The following is a 21874-nucleotide window of genomic DNA, read 5'->3' on the forward strand; positions in this document are numbered from 1 at the left end:
CACCACTGAGCGTGAGAAATTTCTGATCAGCATGAGGGCGTGAGAGTTTGCTTGAGGGCGTGAGTCTCACGCTCAAAGCGTGAGAGTTGGCAGCCCTGAACACACTCCATTTCCCTACTGGTCAGTGGTCTGGCCCACCGCACCCTCACAGTCAGCTGCAGGAGGTGACCCCAGGGCACAAAAGTAGACGGGTGGAGAGAGGGACATCAGTTGCTGATCGAGCAAAGAAGGCGATGGCTGGAGGCCCGCAGCAGCCTGGGGCTCGCCTGGATCGGGCACTGAACTGGAGCATGCACTGGACTTGGAAAATGGTGCCTAAAACATGGGCATACGGGCTCAGGGGACCATTTCTGTACAATTGCTAATCGCGGATGATATGGCAATACTCCACTGGACTGTTTGTAAGAACAGAATTTCACTGTGCATTTGCTCCACACAAGTGATAATAATGGCACCATTGAACCATTTCCCCCCCCCCCCCCCCCTCCCCAACACTGTCACCCCCTCTGACCCACAGGCTCAGAGACATCTGTAGTAAGGTTAAGGAGGGCATTTGATTTGTTTGCCATCTAGCAAACCACACCGAGGCATTCAATTGCTAGGTGCTTCAAACATAAAAATGGAACACCTTGCACTTAAACAGCACCAATCATAACTTCAGGACATCGTCAAGTCAGATGCAGCCCATGAAATGTATTCAGCACAGACATCACTGTAATGTAAGAAGTAAGCAATGTGTCCATTTCAAGATCCTACATATTGAAATGAGACAACCTGTTGGGCCTAGATCCAGATGTGATTTGGGTGCCCTACTTCCAATAGTACGTTTGGGATCTTTTACACCAATCCAAGAGGAAAGGTGGTGCTTCTGATTAATGCTACATCATAAAGACACCACTCCAGTAGCAGAGTGTTTGATTCTGTGTTGACGTCTTTGGAGTTGGACTTGAACCTATGATTGTCCACTGTTTAGTGCTTTTGCAGGAGGTTACTCACACATCTGAGAAGCCTGATCTCATCATGGGCAGCCTCGGTGAACCCTCTTCCACTCTTCGCCACCTTCACTGCCACATATTTATTTTTTCTGTTACATGTAACACAAAATAATTTGCATTCATCTTGAGTCTTCAATGTCAAGAAAATATGTCAAAAATTATTTGTTGCATGCTTAGGCAATTCCTCGTGCAATGATACAGTCCATTCTATATGCACAGAGTCTCTTGCCCAGAGTAGGGGAATCGAGGACCAGAGGACATAGGTTTAAAGTGAGGTAAGGAAGATTTAATAGGAACCTGAGGGGTAACTTTTTCCACACAAAGTGTGGTGGGTGTATGGAACAAGATGCCAGAAGAGGTAGTTGAGGCTGGGACTATCACAAGGTTTAAGAAGCATTTAAGACAGGTACATGGATAGGGCAGGTTTAGAGGGATATGGGCCAAACGCAGGCAGGTGGGACTAGTGTAGATGGCACATGTCCTTTGGTGTTGGCCATTTGGCACCAGACTTGTGCATTGTGGGAAGGTGTTGGTGTGTTGTTGGGTGGTGGTGTGGGGGTTCGGGTGGGGGTTGGAGTCAATTTATTGCAGGATCCCCACATTTTTGTTCTGCTTTTGGGGCCAGAGTATTGTGTCATATCTCCCTCTTAACATTACCAATATCCAGGAAAATCGGGATCAAGAGCTGCCGAGAATGAAGAGGGACCCGGCGGGCTGCCTGCGACCACACACGGTGGCAGGTCTGGTTCAACACTGAGAGAAGAGAAGATTTGTTCAATTAACTTTTATAACTTTGTCACCGCCAGAAATGCGAGGACTCTTCGTGTACTGCCTAGGTGAGGTCTACTGTATGACTGTGTTTAAAAACAAAGAATTACACTGCACCTCGGTACATGTGACAATAATGTATCATCGAACTATTGAAGCAGAGCTGGTCACAGTCTAGGATTCCCTTGGTGGGTGGTTTTATCAGTGTAATAGTCAAGTGGCTGAAACCATCAAGTTCAAAAGACTCTGTGTGATCAGTAATCCACTGGAACTAGCCAAGCAATGTCACACTGTTAAACGCTATCAAGACCCACCCCTCAGTCTTTCCTTCGTCCCTTCTTGAACCTACAGAGGTTTAAAGCCCATGTTTGGCAGCATCCAATTTAGTCATTATTTTGATCCTTCATGGCATCTTATACAATGGACCTTAACTGTGATTTAACCTGTGATTTCTAATCTGGAAAAAGAATCTGGGGTGGAGACTGCCTGATTACAGCCAGTATGAACAAGATTGGTTACTTACAGCACATCCCAACAAAGCCACACCGTGGAGTAAAAGCCCCATCCCAACTTCCTCATTACTTGGTATCTTCCGTTAAAAATGTCCCCTAATTTCACTGGATGGTAACCTCCTGTGAAGACAAATTATTTATTAGAGTCATGGAATCATATACAGCATAGAAACAGACCCTTGCCCACGCCGACCAACATGTCCCATTTACACTAGTCCCACCTGCCTGCATTTGGCCCATATCCCTCGAAGCGTATTGGCCCAAAACATCACCCGTTCCTTCTCTCCAGAGATGCTGCCTATCATGCTGAGTTACTCCAGCATTTTGTGTCTATCTTCCTTGTCCTTTAATGGCAGATGAAATCCTTGTTCTTCTACTCATTATACATTTGAGCTCATTCAGAAGCTCTGCTGCTCATGTCCGAACACTTACTAATCCGTTTCCCAATCCTTCCAGCATTTACTGACCTGTACACGCTCCCATTTAAACACGTCACCAGTTTAAAAATCCTTGCATTTATTTTCCAATTTCTCCATGGGCTTCCCTCTCCCTATCTTTGAAATGTCTGAACGCAGTCTCCAATCTGTGACATTCAAATGCCACTTTGGGAAGCAGTTTTGTCATGTACATGGGGGTCAAAAGTATAAAATATAATATGATATAATATAACTTGATATACTGAAGGTCCTGCTGGATTTACATTTGGCTTACCATTGGTTCAATTCTTCCACAAGTGATCTTTGAAAGAATGGGTATTATGTTTAGGTTTGTCATTGTCATGTGTATTGAGATACAGAGAAAAGTTTTGGTTTGCATTCTATCCAAACAGATCAGATATACCATACATGAATACAATCAAGTCAAACCCAAGTACAATAGGTAAAGTGAAAGATACAGTGTGCAGGATATAGTTCTCAGCATTGTAGTGAACCAGTTCCGTAGGCCAATGTCCATAATGGGGTAGAGGTGAATCAGACAGTACCGTAGCTTATGGAAGGATGATTCAGAAGCCTGATAACAGAGCTATTCAAGTCTGGAAGTGCATACTGGGTTTTTGTACCTTCTTCTGGATGGGAGCAGGGAGAAGAATGAATGATCAGGGTGGGACGAGTCTCTGATTATGTTGGCTGCTTTTCCCAGGCAGCATGAAGTGTAGATGATGTCAATGTTACCCAAGTCTGCAACCTGTAACAAGGGACTCACCGCTGCAGTATTCCGCTGGGTCCTCCTGCCCCTCCTCGATGAGCTGCCTTGACATCTTCAGGATGTGACCGGTGCAATCTGTGTCACGAAACGCCTGTTCCTTTTATTGGAATTCCAAATGAAAATGCTTCAGTGATCACATGAGGTAAAACATGCACCGCAATTAGTTCAGGATTCTGGCAGTGATATCTGTGCAGAATTCTTGATGATGGATGCTGCAAGCATAGCAGAACAGACATTCAGTTATTTATCTTTAGCTGAATGTGTACACAATACAATATTGTGAGAGTCAGGTCTTATACGGTTTGAAGTGTGCAGGATTAACAAACAATTTATTACTTCCACCAAGGATGCTTAATTTACTGGGTAACAACCTGAGATGATAAGATATCCTAAGCCATTCCATTCCTGTCAGGAAGACATCATGTCATCCTCACACTTACCAGCAGATCACCAGCATCACCTCCTTCACTGGCCAAGTTAGTTGTCACATGTACCGTGGGACAGTAAAAAGCTTTATTTGCTTGCTAACCAGTCAGCGGAAAAACAATACATGATTACAATTGAAACATCCACAGTGTACAGATACATAAAACTGGTGTCCACTGCCCAGTCCATCACGGGTACCGACCTTCCCACCATCAAGGGGATCTACAAGAGTTGCTGCCTCGAAAAGGCAGCCAACATCATCAGAGACCCACACCACCCTGGCCATGTTCCCATTTCACTCCTGCCATCGGGAAGAAGGAGCAGGAGCCTGAAAACTGTAACATTCAGGTTTAGGAGCAGCTTCTTCCCCACAGGCATCAAGCCAATAAACATTACAGCCTGCAAATAGGCTCCAAACTATATAGACTTGGGGACATTATTGTTTACTTTGCACTACTGTTGTCTACTTATTTGTCTATTTGTTTTTTTATATATTCTGAAGATTTTCTGTTGTTTATTATGGGGTTTAGAGAGGAATATGTTTACATATAAATTCATAAGTTATAGGAGCAGAATTAGGTCATTAGATTAGATTAGATAGATATAATTTATTGCCACACAGCCAGGCTGGTGGAAATTTGGGTTGTCTGCAGCGATACAATAATAAAGAACACACAACCACAATAAAACTGTAACACAAACATCCACCACAGCATTCATCACTGTGGTGGAAGGCACAAAATTTGGCCAGTCATTGGGTAGGAACATGGGTAGGCAAGGCTAGGAATATAGGCCTGGCACAGGCAAATGGGACCAGCTCAGTGAGGTACTTGGTCAGCATGAATGCATTGGATCGGAGGGCCTGGTTCCATGCTGATTAGCTCTACGCCACTATGATTCTTTGTCACTGACCCTTCACTCACTCGCCCTGCCTCACTTCCCGATAGGAGCGCCTGTCTTGTATTGGATCTGGATATCATCTGGATATTGTTCCGTTTTATTTAGTTTGGAGATACAGCGCAGAAACCGCCCATTTGGCCCACTGTGCCCGCACCAACCAGCGATCCCCGCACGTTAACACCGGCCTACACACACGCGGGACAATTTACCAAGTATAAAAACCCAAGCCAATTAACCTACAAACCTGTACGTCTTTGGTGTGTGGGAGGAAACCAGAGCACCCGGCGAAACCTCACGCGGTCACGGGGAGAATGCACAAACTCTGTGCAGACAGCGCCCATAGTCAGGATCGAACCCGGATCACTGGCGCTGCAAGCATTGTAAGGCAGCAACTCTACCGCTGCACTACTGCGATGCCATTTGAGGAAACTCTTCTTGGCACAGTAATCAAATGCAGCCCCCTGAACACAAGCCCTAGTCAAGATGAAGTTAAAGTCACCTACTATTTTACCCCTTATTATTCTTGCAATCTACTTACATATTTATTGTAGGTTTACTTAATTTATTCAGCCTATTCTTTGATATTTTTAAAAGGGTATCTGTAGATTCTCACGATTCTCTGGAGAATGACCTGGAAAGAGTCTGAAGAAGGGTTTCGGCCCGAAACGTCGCCTATTTCCTTCGCACCATAGATGCTGCTGCACCCGCTGAGTTTCTCCAGCATTTTTGTGTACCTAAGAGTCTAGATAGAGTGGGTGTGGAGAGGATGTTTCCAGTAGTGGGAGAGTCTAGGACCAGAGGGCACAGCCTCAGAATAAAAGGATGCACCTTGAGAATGGAGATGAGGAGGAATTTCTTTATGCCATTTATTTTGTGTTTTTTTATGACTGTTGTCAGATCAATTTCCCTCGTGGGATAAATAAAGTTCTATCATATCGTATTGTATCAGTGGAATTCATTGCCAGAGTGGGCTGTTGAGGCTAAGTCATTGGGGACTTTTAAAGTGGAGGTTGATAGAGATACTGCCTGTCCTGCTGAGTTACACCAGCATTTTGTGTCAATCGTCGGTGTAAACCAGCACCTGCAATTCTTTCCTACACATTGATAGGTTCTTGATTGGTAAGGGCATCAAGCGTTAAAGGGAGAAGGCAGGAGAACGAGGTTGAGAGGGAAAAGATAGATCAGCCATGATCGAATGGCAGGCAGACTCGATGGGCTGAATGGCTTAATTCTGTTCCTATCTCTTATGATCATATGAAATGAATGCCTTTGATTAATCTGCTGCAGAAGATCGTCCGAGATAAGGATCCCAGCCCAACCCTGTTCTAAGGCACAAGATACACTGGATGTCCATGCCTGTATGTGTAGTGTAGTGTAGTGAAGCTCTGACACTTATGCCGGACAGTTCTGCCTGTAACTGGTGTTCAAATAATTATTTCTCTTAGCAACAGCAGGAGAATGCACAGCGCAAAGAAGCTCATTGAGAAAGTTTGAGAACAAAATTGAAATAAAGTAAACAGCTTAAGATTCAGTACAAAGAACTCTGTAATAACCCTGCACTATCACAACAGTACATTACTCAGTGCACCAGTCGTATTTTCTTCCCTCGAGTAACGTGTTGCTACAGAAACAAATTTTATCTTGGTGACTGGAAACAAAATCATGGTTCAGTCTCCATGGTAACCTTCCTTTCTTCAGTGATGGCAAAGCTTTTAAAGGACTTGCTTATTCTATGGAATCTTTGAAGGAGTGCCTTGGAAATGGAATTGAATGAAGCTGGGCTCTTTGATGTACTGTCACAAAGAATGTAATATACAGTAATAATCAGAGGTGAGGTTTCGATTCTGATATATGACAAAATCCTTTGGTCAAAAAGCTTTTCACTGTACCTTGGTACACATGACAATAAACTAAACTCAATTCAATTCAATTGAACTCAAACTCAACTTAACTAGGCCTTCATATCGAATATGATTATGTAGAAGGTAGACACCAAATGCTGGAGTAACTCAGCGGGACAGACAGCATCTCTGGAGAGAAGGAATGGGTGACGTTTCGGGTCGAGACCCTTCTTCAGACTGAGAGTCAGGCTTAGTTCTGTTTACTTTTGCTTTGATTTTTTATGTAAATGGCTGATAAATGAAACCGATTCAAACACTTCTGATATTTCTTTTGGCAATTTCATTAAATTAAATTTTCAGTTGAAAACTGAAAACATCATCAAGATGGCCTCCGAGTGGGATCGCCATCTTGTGGATAATTAGGGGTCATTGCATGTTGTGAAAGGAAGAATATAGAAATTAAGTTTTAATTATCAATGTTAACTTAACATAGAATTTTTGAACAAAAAGCCAGTCATCATTTAAATTTGGGTCCCAGTGGTTTTAGCAATATTTGTAATCTTATCTTTGAGACCTGGTTCTAATATGTTAGTGTAGTAGCAGAACTCAATTTATGGAATTTGATTCAAGTGGCAGATGGGTGAATTATTAAGAAACACCTTCCCACCTGCATCCGAGACACCTCACACATCCTTCCAGTCTTCAATAACTTTCAATTTCTAGTCCCCCATTGCCTCATCTTTACCATGGAAGTCCAGACCCGTTATACCTCCATCCCCCATCAGAAGGTCTCACTGCTCTCCAGTACTTCCTCAAACAGAGACCCAATTAATCTCCATCTTCTAACATTCTCCTCCCTCCGGCAGAACTTGTCCTCACCCTCTACAACTTCTCTTTTGACGCCTCCCACTTTTTCCAAGTTAAAGTTGTAGCCATGGGCACAAACGTGGGCCCCAGCCATACTTACCATTTTGTCCACCAACTCTTTCTCCGCTGCACCGCCAACTGCATTGGGGCTGCCTCCCGCACTTGTGCAGAACTCATTGATTTCATTAACTTCGCCGCTAATGTCCACCCTGCCCTCCAATTCACCTGGACTATCTCTGACACCTCTCTTGATCTCCCTGCCTCCATCACAGGAGACAAACTATCGACTGGCGTTTACTACAAACCTACCAACTCCCACTGTTCTCCGACTACACTTCCTCCCACCTTGGCTCCTACAAAGATGCTATTCCCGACTCTCACCTCCTCTGTCTCTATCGCATCTGCTCCCAGGATGAGGCTTTCTATTCTAGGACATCTGAGATGTCCGCTCTCTTTACTAGACTTGGGCTCTCCCGTGCTGTCATAGATAGATCCCTCATTGACATCTCCTCGTGTCTAGTACTTCTGCTCTCGCTCCCTCCAGATAGAGCAAGGATAGAATTCCCCCGGTCCTTCACCCCACCAGCCTCCGCATCCAGCACATCATCCTCTGCTATTTCCGTCACCTCCAACATGATCCCTCCATCCGTCTTCCTATCTCCACCCCTGCATTACATGATCCATATCCTGCTATTCCCTGCAATTGCATGTGCCTATCTTAGAGCCTCTCAAACACCACTGTTGTATCTGCCTCCACTATCACCCCAGGCAATGCGTTCCAGGACCCCACTACTCAGTGTAGAAAAAACTGGCCCCGCACACCTCTGATAAACTGTCCCCCTCTCAGCTTATCGCGATGCCCACTAGTGTTGGACATTTCCACCCTGGGAAAAAAGTTCTGACTCCCTATCCTGTCTATGCCTCTCCTAATTTTATATACCTATCAAGTCTCCCTCAACCTCCAACGATACAGAGATACAATCCAAGTCTATCCAAATTCTTCCTGTAGCTGAAACTCTCTAATTCAGCATTCCGATACATCTCCTCTGCACCCTCTCCAAAGCTACCAGATCTTCCCTGTAATGGGGTGACCAGAACTGCATGTAAGAACCCACAGGCCAGTGGTAAGCGATCAGCCAATCTCCCCACATTCATTTGACCCTTTTCGTTAATGTTGACCACTGTGGGGCGGCAGAGTGGCGCATCAGTACAGTTGTTGCCTTACAGTGCCAGAGACCCAAGTTCGATCCTGACTGCAGGTGCTGTTTGTACGGAGTTTATATGGAGTTTGACCCTAGGACCATGTGCGTTTTCTTTGGGTGTTCCGGTTTCCACCCACACTCCAAAGACGTACAGGTTTGGTTGGTTATGTGTAGGAAAGAACTGCAGATGCTGGATTAAACCGAAGATAGACACAAAATGTTGGAGTAGCTCAGTAGGAAGGAACTGCAGATGCTGAGTTACTCCAGCATTTTGTGTCTCTCTCAGGTTTGTAGGTTAATTGGCTTTCATGAATTGTAAATTGTCCCCAGTGTATAGTGTACGGAGTGATTGCTGGTCGGCATGGACTTGGTGAGCTGAAGGACCTGTTTCCACTCTGTATCTCTAAAGTATAAATTCTAAAGTTACAGTGCACGAGAAAAGATGGAAGGATGTTTTTTAGATTAAAATATCAGCTACAGAAACAGACCAAGGCAAGTAGTAACAGACTAACTAATAATGACAACTTACCTTTCTATTGCACCTTAAATACATGTCACAGGGGCATTACAAAAGGATTTGACACTGAGCCACATACAAGGACTTGGAAGTAGGTAAGAATAACCTTAAAGAGCAGAAATTATACGAGAAGAGAGCTGGAGAGAATTTGTGATCTTTGAAGATATTTTTTGTTCCCTTCTGCCCGAGGCTTGCCTCCAGCAAAGCTGGATGCCTTTCTTGGTTTTACACTCGAAAATGCTTCAAGAGGCAGGACACAGATAATAAATAAATACAACAAAGCCTTCAAAGTAGAAAACGATAGGGTAAACATTAGCAGAACAGTAAACTTCAAAATCACAGTTGAATGAGATTGCAATGGGGCTATTTAATTAAGTTAAGTTTTGAGATACAGCATAGAAAATGCCCATCCAGCCAACAAGTCCATGCCAACCATCAATCACCCGTTCACACTAGTTCTATGTTATTTCACCTTCCCATCCACTCCCTTCACACTAGGGATAATTTACGGAGGCCAATTAACCTACAAATCCGTACGTCTTTGGGATGTGGGAGGAAACCGGAGCACCCGGAGGACACATAGTTTGGTCACAGGCGGAACGTGCAAACTGCACACTGTGCAAACAGTACCCGGGGTCAGGGTCGAACATGGGTCTCTGGCGCTGTGAGGCAGCAGCTCTACCTGCGGCTCCAGTCACTAGCAGGTGGGGACACAGAGATGCACCTGTTCCACTCTTCTGTGTGGCTGTGAACAGGCATGAAGTGCAAGGAAAACCCAGTGAAACGTTCTCCTGCTCTCTCCGAGTGACTGCACGAATTGTGTGCTTAATCAAACTCTTGGGACTGGAGGAGTGTTGGATCACGTATCGGGTGGCGGGTTCTCCAGCCTGCACCGGACACTGGTCATCTCACGGACAAAGATAGCAACAGAACGAAGGCCAGAGGTGGATATACCAGGTATCCAGTTTCATGGTTTGTGCTCTGTCTGAATATTTTAGGATCAACAAGGGATCGAGGAACAGCTTGCACTGCAGCTCTTCTTTCCTTTTAATGGATTCTACGTTTTACATGGCTGGCTCTCCACAGGAAAAAGATAGCCAGCACATACCAGTTGTCCTCTCACCTGCTCGGGGTCCACAGAGTGCACCAGCTGGGCAGCAGAGCGGGGATCAAGTTACGATAATCCAATCCCATAGAATGAATGAAAGTTACAGTACAGGACAAGAGCATTGGGCCCATTGGATCCCAGGTACCATGGTACCGTCAGCATACCTCACCTTCCATGGAAATAATTGCTTTATTAATTTTTCAGATGCACTTCAAGCTGCTGGGTATGCAAACTGCATGTTTCTCACGGGCAGATACGGGAAGGTAAAAGATATCTTCAAAGGTCATAAAACTTCTTCTGCTGGACTTTATCGGACTTCAACGTTATATTTTTCACCTAAATGTTGTACCCTTACTCCTTCATCTTTGCACTGTGAATAGCCTGGTGGTGTTCATGTATAGTCTGCCCCAACAGCTGCTGACAACCTTCTACCGCTGCACCACAGAGAGCATACTAACGTATGGCATCTCTGTGTGGTATCTCAGCTGCACGGAGGCGGAGAGGAGAGCTCTTCAGCGCGTCGTCCACAGAGCGCAGAAGATTATTGGGACACAGCTACCAGCCTTGGAGGGCATCTACCACACACGGTGCCTCAGGAAGGCCGTCAGCATTCACAAAGACTCCTCACACCCTTGTAATGGACTGTTCAAACGACTTCCTTCCAGCAGACGTTACGAGGCCCTCTACGCCCGCACCTCCAGACTCCGGAACAGCTTCATTCCCAGAGCTATAGCGGCTCTGAACCGGCCCTGCTGAGTGCCCCCCACCCCCATGGACTGTCTCCATCGGATGGTCACGTCGCACAGACACATCTGCACTTTAGTCTGTTTTGACTATTTTACTGTTTTAATGTTCTTTTTACAAACCATGTTCTCGGGGTATCTAAACCTAAATTTTATTAGTTATTTAAGTTATGACATCGGATGGAAGCTGCATACCCAAATCTCATTGCGCATATGTGCAATGACAATAAAATATATTATTATTATTATTATTTTTTTTTACTGGATAGCACGCAAACAAAAGCTTTTCACTGTGTCTTGGTACACGTGAAATAACAAACCAAACCACTTCCATTTCCCAGCTCTTGGCCAACACCTTCTTATGCAGCTCATTATCAAGGTCTTTTATAACGCCCCTGTGACATGCCCTCGGTAGAGATGACGGGTTGCATGTTAATGATGCATGTTTGGACATTGACCCAAGAGTGGGTCTAGGACAGTCTGCGGCTGGTCAATGAAGCCAACAAGGTTAGACCAGTGAAGGTCGAGCTAAACAGCAAAACATCCACATTGTCGCCCTGCTGAGTTTCACTGTTTGTATCACTCGTTATCACCTCCCCCACAGCCAACAATGGACCATTGTGGGCTCCACCTTTCCTTGATCAGCATTGCTGGTTTTGATTTCCCCTTTTGCATATCTTTTCATTCTATTTGTTCTATTTACCTTTTTCAAATCTCTCGGTTACCTCTCCCCTGATTCTCAGTCTGAAGAAGGGTCTAGACCCCAAACATCACCTATTCCTTATCTCCAGAGATGCTGCCTGACCCGCTGAGTTACTCCTGCATTTTGTGCCTGTCTTTCAGTCATTGGGTGAAGTTAATGGAGGGTCTGGGAAGTAATCTGACTTCCACCATTGGAATGAATGTAGGAAAAGAGATGGTTTGGAAGAGGAGAAGAGAGGAAATATCTCCCTCTGGAAGTAGCGCAGATTACATTTGGGTACCGCAGAGTGGTCGAATCAGTGGAAGGAAGGATTTTTAAATTTAGGAATTTAACCTGGTGTGAGAGATCCCCCCCCCATCCCACTGCACCAACACAAGACTGTGTGACATTTTTGCACACTCAAATACCACTTGGCTTTTCTCCCTTGAATTCCTCTTAACTGCAGTGTGAAGCCCTCATTCTTCATCAGTACAACGTTGTCCTGGTAAAGGCTCGGTGATGTCCATCTGGACCAGTCATTCATCCTCGAGTTCTTGAGGATGTTCAAGCAGGGGTAGAGAGTGAGTGTACCAGTAGTTTGGGGAACAACGGTCTAATTACAATAATGAACTTGGAAGCATTGGGGCAGCAGTTATAAATATAATGATAAATATGGCAACAACAATACTCTGTGCTGCAGAGTCCGCTGAGAATAAAGCATAGAGCATGGAATGGTAATAGTCCGTTGGCCCATGGATGAGTTGCCAATTTTGGTCATATCATGTTGAGGAGTGGGACACACATTGGTCGGGAAATTCCTGTCAAGAGTCACCTAGAGGTGACCTGATCCCCGCTAGCAGTCGGTGACCAGAGCGAGGGCAGGATCACCTGCTTGGCTTCTTTGCTGCCAACGTGACAAGTGACAAGTGGAAACCAGGGTTGAAATGAGTGCAGGGCAATGCCGAGCGCAACAAGCAGTGGTGACACAGTGAAGGTCAGAGACTGACCTGACAAGGACATACGAGAGGCACCTCATCCCAAGCTAGCAGTTACAGGAGACTTCCAGCAACATCCTTGTCCCATTGTACTCACGGTTTTTCAGGTGTGTGTGGATATATAAATCATCTGCAACCAGCAGCATCCACTCTGGAGAACTTCTGTCAGTGGCCGTTACAATCCGGTTCTGGGAGCCAAGGATTCCAGGGCTACAACCCCACAGATAAAGTCCCACTGTGATCGATTTACAGCAGTATCCACTTACAAACCCCCTATTCTAGTTTTATAGATTACGTTGCAAAGAAAACAAACAAACGTCAACAGGGAACCTCTATTTAGACTGAGTACAAATGTATGTTTTAAATTGTTGAGGTGACACGGTCCATGGCAGCAGCTGCCTATTCCATGCTGCAGGGCAAAGCGCTGGGAGAGAATAAATAGCTCAACGAAGGGGGAGGAGTCTGTCGTTACCTCAGTAAGGCCACAGACACAGCACTAACAGATATAGATATTATACATGACAACTGGTTGGGTCGTGTGAGTGGAGGGGAGAGAGAGGAAAGCAGAATTTCTGATTGGCCTTGGCCCTTGCAAAGGCAGATTTAAAACATGGCTGAAGAGGCATGGCTGAGGAATTTTGTGGTGAATTTAGTTTAGATCAGAGATACAGCGTGGAAACAGGCCCTTCAATCCACCGTGTCCACCCTGCGATCACCCGTACACTATACACCAGGGACAATCTACAGAAGCCGTTTAACCTACAAACCTGCACGTCTTTGGGGTGTGGGGATAAACCAAGGCACCCAGAGAAAACTCACACGGTCACGGGGAGAACGTGCAAACGCCGCGCAGAGAGCACCTGTAGTCAGGATCGAACCTGGGGCTTTGGCGCTACACCACCGTGCCACCCTATTGTTGTTATTCTGATGGGAACAGCTCATCAATGATCTCTCATCACTGGTCATCACCTGGAATCTGAGACACAGAGCTTATACATAGATGGGAAGGTGCATTAACATGAGGGCCAACCTCAGATCAAACTGAGGTCCCTCCAGCACCCTGCTGACATTTCCACCTCCCAGATGACAACTCTTCTCAAGAATCAAGCCAAGCTTGTTTGTTCCATTGCCTTATGTTCTGACAATGGAACAATTAAATTCTTACTTGTGGCAGCCGAACAGGTCTGTAAACACAATTCACATAGATAAAATATAATAAACCAAAGTTCATCAAATTAATACCCTCACTACTACTGCAGAAAAGCTTGAAGTCCTTGGTGCAATCTGTATCACTATTCGTGTAGGAAGGAACTGCAGATACTGGTTTAAACCGAAGATCGACACTAAAAGCTGGAGTAACTCAGTGGATTAAACAGCATCTCTGGAGATCTCTACATCTCCATCCCCCACCAGAAAGGCCTTAAAGGTCTCCATTTCTTCCTCGACCGCAGAACCAGCCAATTTCCCTCTACTAACACTCTACTCTGCCCACCGGAGCTGGTCCTCACCCTTATTAACAAGTTCTCCCTCGACTTCCCCCATTTCCTCAAAATCCAAGGCGTAGCTATGGGCACCCGCATGGGCCTCAGCTATGCCTGCCTCTTCTTAGGGTACGTTGATCAATCCCTGTTCCAGGCGTACACTGGCCCTATCCCCAAACTCTATCTTTGCTACATTGACAAATGCATCGGTGCCACTTCCTGCACCCATGCAGAACTCATGGACTTCGTTAACTTCACCACCAATTTCCATCCTGCACTCAAATTCACTTGGACCATCTCCAACACCTCCCTCCCCATTCTTGATCTCACCATCTCAATCACATGTGATAGACTATCGACTAATGTCTATTAAAGAGTCTGAAGAAGGGTCTCGACCCAACAGGCCACCTATCCTTTTCTCCAAAGATGCTGTCTGACCCGCTGAGTTACTCCAGCTTTTTGTGTCTATCTTTTGTATTACTATTCTGCAGATCTATCTGTAATAAGATAGATAAATATAGTACCGAGGAAGAGGTCTGGGACACTATACTTCAGACTTCAGTGACACAGCATGAAAACTTGCCCTTCGGGCCCACTGAGTCTGCTCTGTACACTGGCACTATCTTACACACTAGAGGCAATTTACAATTTACAGAAGCCAATTAACCTACAAATCTGTAAGCCTTTGGAGTGTGAGGGAACACCCAGAGAAAACCCACATGCTCATAGGGAGAAAGTACAAACCCTGTACATACAGCACCAGTAGTCAGGATCGAACCCAGCACTCTGGAGCTGTGAGGCAGCACTCTACTTTGTGCCACTGTGCCACCCTATAATAAAGTCTTTCCATGTTGTCAGAAAGGTTTAAAAGATTTCTGACCCTTGTTTAGAGTTGGTGATACTTAAACATTGCAATTCTATAAAACAGGAGATGGCAAGACCTCATAATAATAGCTCATGTTGATGGCACTATGCAGCAAATAATGACTTGAACAATTATTAAACAGTTTAAAATATTACCAGAAAATTAGTTAAAAATAGCTCAACGTAAGCACCAAATCTTAAGGCCCATATTAAGTGTTCAGGTTGAAGGCACCAGACAGTGATCAATTGGTAGAAAATATGAGTTAGAGCCACATCTGTGGCCACATGTCCCAGTAACAAGAGACGGTGCAAGGCGATAAATACAGAGGGTGGAGCAGAACAGTGGTGTGACTGCAACAGGTTATTATAAGCCTGACTTCTTAATCCTTGTTTCATTGCCAAGTGCAGGCACAGAGTGAATAAAACACCACGTTCACATGCAACAATATACTGTATAAACAGGACCTGCAGATGCTGGAATCTTGATATCCAGCGGATATAGTGCTGGAGTAACTCAATGGGTCAGGCAGCATCTGTGGAGGGAATGGATAGGCAAGATTTCCCTTTGGGACTCTTCTTTAGAACATTCTGCTCTCGATCGACATCAATACTGAACAAGTTGAATGACTTCAGCATCACTTATACAAGCATTTAGCTAACTGCTTATTGCAGCTTCACAATTCATAAATTCATAAGTGATCGGAGCAGAATTAGGCTATTCGGTCCATTAAGTCTACTCCGCCATTCAATTATGGCTGATCCATCTCTCCCTCCCAACCCCATTCGCCTGCCTTCTCCTCTTAACCTCTGATGCCCATACTAATCAAAAATCTATCTATCTCTGCCTGAAAAATATCCACTCACTTGGCCTCTACAACCATCTGTGGCAATGAATTCCACAGATTCACCACCGTCTGACAAAATAAATTCCTCCTCATCCTCCTCCTAAAGAAACGTCCTTGAAGTCTGAAGTTATGAACCTCTGGTCCTGGTCTCTCACCACACCCACTCTATCCAGGCCTAGTAATAAGTAAATATTGAAGTTACACAGTAAGCCATATGTCATAAGTAAATATTTTGGGGGAATTTAGTACAAATTAAGGGCCTGTCCCACTTTCATGACCTAATTCACGACCTCTGCCGAGTTTGCCCTTGACTCATACTCGCAGCATGGTCGTCACGAGGTCGTAGGTAAGTCGTGATGCTAGTCGTAGGTACTCGTGGCATCAAGTAGGTCGGGGCGTTTTTCTAGCCTGATGAAAAATGTCCACGAGTAAAAAAGGTTGTGAATTAGGTCGTGAAAGTGGTTCAGGCCCTTTAGGTGTGAGTTGGGGATCTGAGAAAGAAAAATGTGGAATAAGTGAGCTCAGTTTTAATATACAGATTAACGTTGAAAATCCATGTACAACATGTGTCGCATATGCTGCCGTGCTGAATGTTGTCCGTCTATTACTGCCTGCTAAGTACAAGGCTTGGCGCAATGATAACACTCATCACCTTCCATCAGTAGATTATGAGTTCATGGGCCCACTTCAGAGAGCTGATTACTTAACTCAGGTGAACGAAAGCTCTAGGTCGGTTTGAAACAAATCCCAGACAGTGATAATTAACCTTGTCGTTGTTTGTGGGTACTATCAGGAGCCTGGCTCTTCCATTTCTTTCCAGCGCAAGCATGCCCATACTTCAGACGTAATCGCCTGGCTTGTGAAGTCCTAATGGTTCAACGGTTCTTTATCCAACCCACAAATGCACAGTCATCAAGTTTTAGCGCCATTTACAAAGAAAAAGTCCAAAGTCCAGCCCACATGCTGGATGTGCTGGAGTGCCCCTGAACCAGATGAGTCCAGGTAAGCCACAGGCTGCTGTAGGCCCGCAAACCAATGTCCCCCTCCTCACCCGACCACCTCTGTGTCCCGGGGATGCCTCCTGCAGCCGATCATGAAGGCGCTGGAGGCAATACCCTGGTCCCTCTCCCATCCGCCCACTCCTCATGTTTGTAGTCACCAGGTCTTCAGGATGTCCGAGCTTCTCCCTTGCAGGCAGCGGCCCACCGGGTCTTTGTTCTCGTCGGCTGCCGGGTTCAGTTTAGTTTATTGTCACGTGTGCTGAGGTACAGTGAAAAGCTTTTTGTTGCGTGCTAACCAGTCATGAGAAAGACAATACATGATTACAATCGATCCATTTACAGTGTAAAGCCACATGATAAGGGAATAACATTTATTGCAAGGTAAAGCCAGCAAAGTCCGATCAAGGATAGTCTGAGGATCATCAGAGAGGTAGGTAGTAGTTCAGCACTGCTCTCTGGTTGTGGTAGGATGGTTCAGTTACCTGATTATAGCTGGGAAGAAACTGTCCCTGAATCTGGAGGTGTGCGTTTTAACACTTCTATACCTTTTGCCCAATGGGAGAGGGGAGAATAGGGAGTGTCCAGGGTGTGACTCATCTTTGGTTATGCTGCTGGCCTTTCCGAGGCAGCGTAAGGTATAAATGGAGTCAATGGAAGGGAGGTTGGTTTGTGTAAATGTTCTGGGCTGCGTCCACAATTCGCTGCGATTTCTTGCGGTCTTGGATGTAGCTGTTCCCAAACACTGCTGTGATGCCCGTCCTTGTTCTCAGCTGGCCGCTGATCTGCTCTCGCATGGCTCTGTCCTGGTGCCTGCCGGGAGCTTCCCTTTGGCACAGCGTGATGCTGCAAAGGATTATTCATCAATGCACAACACCGCTTTCCCTTTTCAAAGGCTCTCCAAAACATTCGCACACAAGGGTGTCTGATGAGTGATGACAAACCAACTTAAAATGTTAACCTTCAACTCAGTTTCTCCATCCATAAATGCAACCTGCTGAATATTTCTAGCATGTTGTTTAGTTTTTTAATATTTTACATAACATTCAAAGTATCAATATAATGATGTTGGTTTATTCACTCTATCCCCTAAATAGAATTGAGCCCGACTTTGTGCAATTACCATCTGTTTAGATCACGCCTCTACATACCACCACTGTAATCATATTAAGAACAAAGAAGCTCCCTAAAATGACGATGTTGTAGTGCGTGGGTCTCGGAATTAAGCACGAAGTCGTGTTTAGAGAGACACTTTTTATTCAGCTCCTCCCGGTTGTAGGGAAGACCAAAAGAGAGGAAGATGGCACCCAAACCCCAGCCTTTAAAGCCTCCGGCTAAGGGCCGCCTCTGGACTGAACCACCCCTGTGCCGAGGGGTTCGACACTAAGGTGGCACGACCCTTGGGAGCCGCCACAGGACCCCCCCCAGAATCAGAGGCACGAAACGCACCGGCGGGCGAACGACCCGGCCGGCCCGCGTGCGGAAGTTAGCCGCTCAGAAGGTTGCGTGTTCGAATCACGTCGGGGTCACCAATGTAGTGCGTGGGTCTCGGAATTAAGCACGAAGTCGTGTTTAGAGAGACACTTTTTATTCAGCTCCTCCCGGTTGTAGGGAAGACCAAACGAGAGGAAGATGGCACCCAAACCCCAGCCTTTAAAGCCTCCGGCTAAGGGCCGCCTCCGGACTGAACCACCCCTGTGCCGAGGGGTTCGACACTAAGGTGGCACGACCCTTGGGAGCCGCCACGATGTATTCATCTCTGTGGTGCTGCGGTAGAGTTGCTGGCTTACAGCGCCAGAGATCCGGGTTCAATCCTGACTACGGATGCTGACTGTACGGAGTTTGGTACGTTCACCCTGTGACCACGTGGGTAATCTCCGGGTGCTCCGGTTTCCTCCCACACTCCAAAGATGCGCAGCTTTGTAGGTTAATTGGCTTCTATAAATTGTCCCTAGTGTGTAGGATAGGACTAGTGTGTGGGTGATCGCTGGTTGGCATGGACTCGGTGGGCCGAAGGGCCTTCACCATGCTGCATCTCTAAACTAAAGTAACTAAACTGACCTAATGCAGAACAACGTCCTGTCAGTGCAAACATTTAAAGTTTTTTATTCTGTTAACAATTGCATTTTTTAATCAAAATGATTTTACTGCAACTTTATTTTCATGCATGCAAGTATCTAGGTTTTGGGTTATTTGGAACTTTAGACTTTTAGACTTTACAGATACAGTGCGGAAACATGCCATTCGGCCCACCGAGTCCGCACCGACTAGTAATCACCCCGTGCACTAACCTACAGACACGAGGGACAATTTCATAACTTACCAAAGCCAGTTAACCCACAAACCTGTAGGTTTTTGGAATGTGGGAGGAAACCGGAGCACCCAGAGAAAACCCACGTGGTCACAGGGAGACCATGCAAACTCCACACAGACAGCACTCGTAGTCACGATCGAACGCAGGTCTCAGGCGCTGTAAGGCAGCATCTTTACCGCTGTGCCACCGTTCTACATAATCCCAGAATTGTAACACTAATGGAACCACATTGATAGCAGGCACTTGGCTGAACTCACATTCACATTCTGCACCAACTGCTATGTGAAAAAACGAGTCCACAGACAGCAGTCAGTCGGCTGCATAAAGTGCAGAGTGGATCACAGGACGAGGCTGTTGTAAGGTGAATACAGACAGTGATAATTACACTCCACTGTGATATTTGTATCTGGTTGCAACTTGAACAGATGGTATCTCTCCTGGGCAGGATAACAGAGTGTAACAACGCAACTGTATCACCTTAAATGGACAAAAATAGAAAAGATGACAAAAATCAGAGCGGGGAGCTAGTTTAATGTGTTAGAATGGAAGAGTTAGGAACATCAATTAAATTCCATTCAGAACTAACCATTCTGTGGCCTCACACGCGTATCGTCATAAGCAAACTGATATTGTTTGCATAAATCAATAGCATGCATCTTTGCTGAGTGCTGGCTTACATGCAAAGTAACAGCAGGCAAGTAGATCAGTATATTAACCTCATTAGTGCCATTAGAAGTTCTATAGAAGGTTTACTGAAATATTTACTGAAGTGTATGCAAAAAAAGGAATTTCATTACGTACATGTACATGTGATTATGTACAATAGAATGTAACCGGATTACACATTCTCAACTTACATTTTATTTATTGCTCAAGCTCTCAAATTCTCTTATTTTTTAATCAAAATGATAAGGTCAAATCAGAGCTTATATAATCCAGGTGGACAACTAATGACACGAGTAAAGAGAGTACAGGTGCTCCCCAGCTTACGGACGCCTGAGTTATGTACAGCCCATATATATGAACAGAATTAAAGGATGTTCTTTTAGGAAAGAGATGAGGAGGAATTTCTTTAGTCAGAGGGTGGTGAATTAGGGGAATTTTTTCCCCACAGAAGGCTGCGGAGGCCAAGTCAGTGTATATACTTTATTTAAGGCTGAGAGAGATAGATTCCTGATTAGTACGGGTGTCAGAGGATATGGGGAGAAGGTAGGAAGATGGGGTTAGGAGGGAGTGAAAGATCAGCCATGATTGAATGATGGAATAGACTCGATGGGCCGAATGCCGCTCCTATCGCTTATGAACTTATTACCTTGCTAACCGTCGTTGCAATGCTGCCCATTCTGCTCCTATCACTTATGATCTTATGAACAGGCATTTTGGAGACGGGTGGGAAGGGTTTGGCAGCTGCTGTGGGAGTGCTGGCATCTTCAGTCATGAGGGAACTCAGTTTGCGGCCACATTTCAGACTTGAGACCAGTTCAGGTTACGAACAGTCTACGGGAATGGAACCCTGCCACAACCTGGGGACAACTCGTACCGAGGAACGGATAAACTAACCTCTATAGAAACAAAAACCTGGAGATGCTGAAAATCTGAAACACGAAAAGAAAATGCTGGAAATGCACGTTCACCAGTAATTTTGTTTGAAAATCTATATATAGTGAGCAAAAATAGTTCATGTAAAAATAAAGGAAGTGCATTTGCTGAGGTAGACACACAGATTCTGAAAAAGGGTCCCCACCCGAAACGTTATCTATCCATTTTCTCCAGAGATGTTGCCTGATGCAATGAATTACTCCCGCACTCACGACTCCAGTTAAACCAGGGGACAGAAGGTGAAGGTGAGGGGAACCATTTAATAGGAAGATTTGGAGGGATATGGGCCAACCTCAGGCAGGTGGAACTAGTGTAGATGTGACTTGTTGGTTGGTGTAGGCAAGTTGGGCTGAAGGGCCTATTTCCATGCTGTCTGACTTTTTGACACTAGGTGCCCCTTGTTGTAAATCAGCGTCTGCAGTTCTTTGCTCCTACAGTTTCCAGTTGGTTGGGAACATCAATTCACGATCTGCTCAGTCTGACGACCAATTTGCCAACTGGTCAGTGGTAGCCAGCCTTGTGTACAGAGGTAAATCGAAGAAGCAATTGGAGTCATAAAGTGATACAGTGTGGAAACAGGCCCTTCAGCCCAACTTGCCCACACCGGCCAACATGTCCCAGCTACACTAGTCCCACCTGCCTGTGTTTGGTCCATATTCCTACAAACTTGTTATATCCATGTACCTGTCTAACTGTTTCTTACATTTTGGGAGAATCCCAGCCTCAACTACCTCCTCTGGCAGCTTGTTCTATACACCCACCACCCTTTGTGTGGAAAAAGTTACCCCTCAGATTCCTATTCAATCTTTCCCCTTCACCTACAACCTATGTCCTCTGGTCCTCGATTCCCCTACTCAGGGCAAGAGACTCTGTGCATCTACCCGATCTATTCCTCTCATGATTTCATAAACCTCTATAAGATCACCCCCTCATCCTCCTGCACTCCAGGGAATAGATACCCAGCCTACTCAACCTCTCCCTATAGCTCAGACCCTCTAGTCCTGGCAACAT

General features: G+C 45.3%; 1 protein-coding gene across 2 annotated transcripts in view; it reads right to left on the reverse strand.

Moving 5' to 3' along the window:
- Nucleotides 1-13173, reverse strand: part of LOC116983384 (SRSF protein kinase 3-like) — a 40708-nt gene extending 27535 nt beyond the window's left edge. For both annotated transcript variants that reach the window (XM_033037125.1, XM_033037124.1), the window contains exons 1-4: nucleotides 12860-13173; nucleotides 3479-3693; nucleotides 2287-2395; nucleotides 997-1084 (exon numbers count right to left, since the gene is read on the reverse strand). In XM_033037125.1, the coding sequence (XP_032893016.1) occupies nucleotides 997-1084; nucleotides 2287-2395; nucleotides 3479-3533 (252 nt within the window). In that variant the 5' untranslated portion in view covers nucleotides 3534-3693; nucleotides 12860-13173. The remainder of the gene's footprint in view (nucleotides 1-996; nucleotides 1085-2286; nucleotides 2396-3478; nucleotides 3694-12859) is intronic.
- Nucleotides 13174-21874: the final 8701 nt, after the last annotated feature.

Source organism: Amblyraja radiata, chromosome 18 (genome assembly GCF_010909765.2).
Source record: "Amblyraja radiata isolate CabotCenter1 chromosome 18, sAmbRad1.1.pri, whole genome shotgun sequence".
NCBI classification, from domain to species: domain Eukaryota; kingdom Metazoa; phylum Chordata; class Chondrichthyes; order Rajiformes; family Rajidae; genus Amblyraja; species Amblyraja radiata.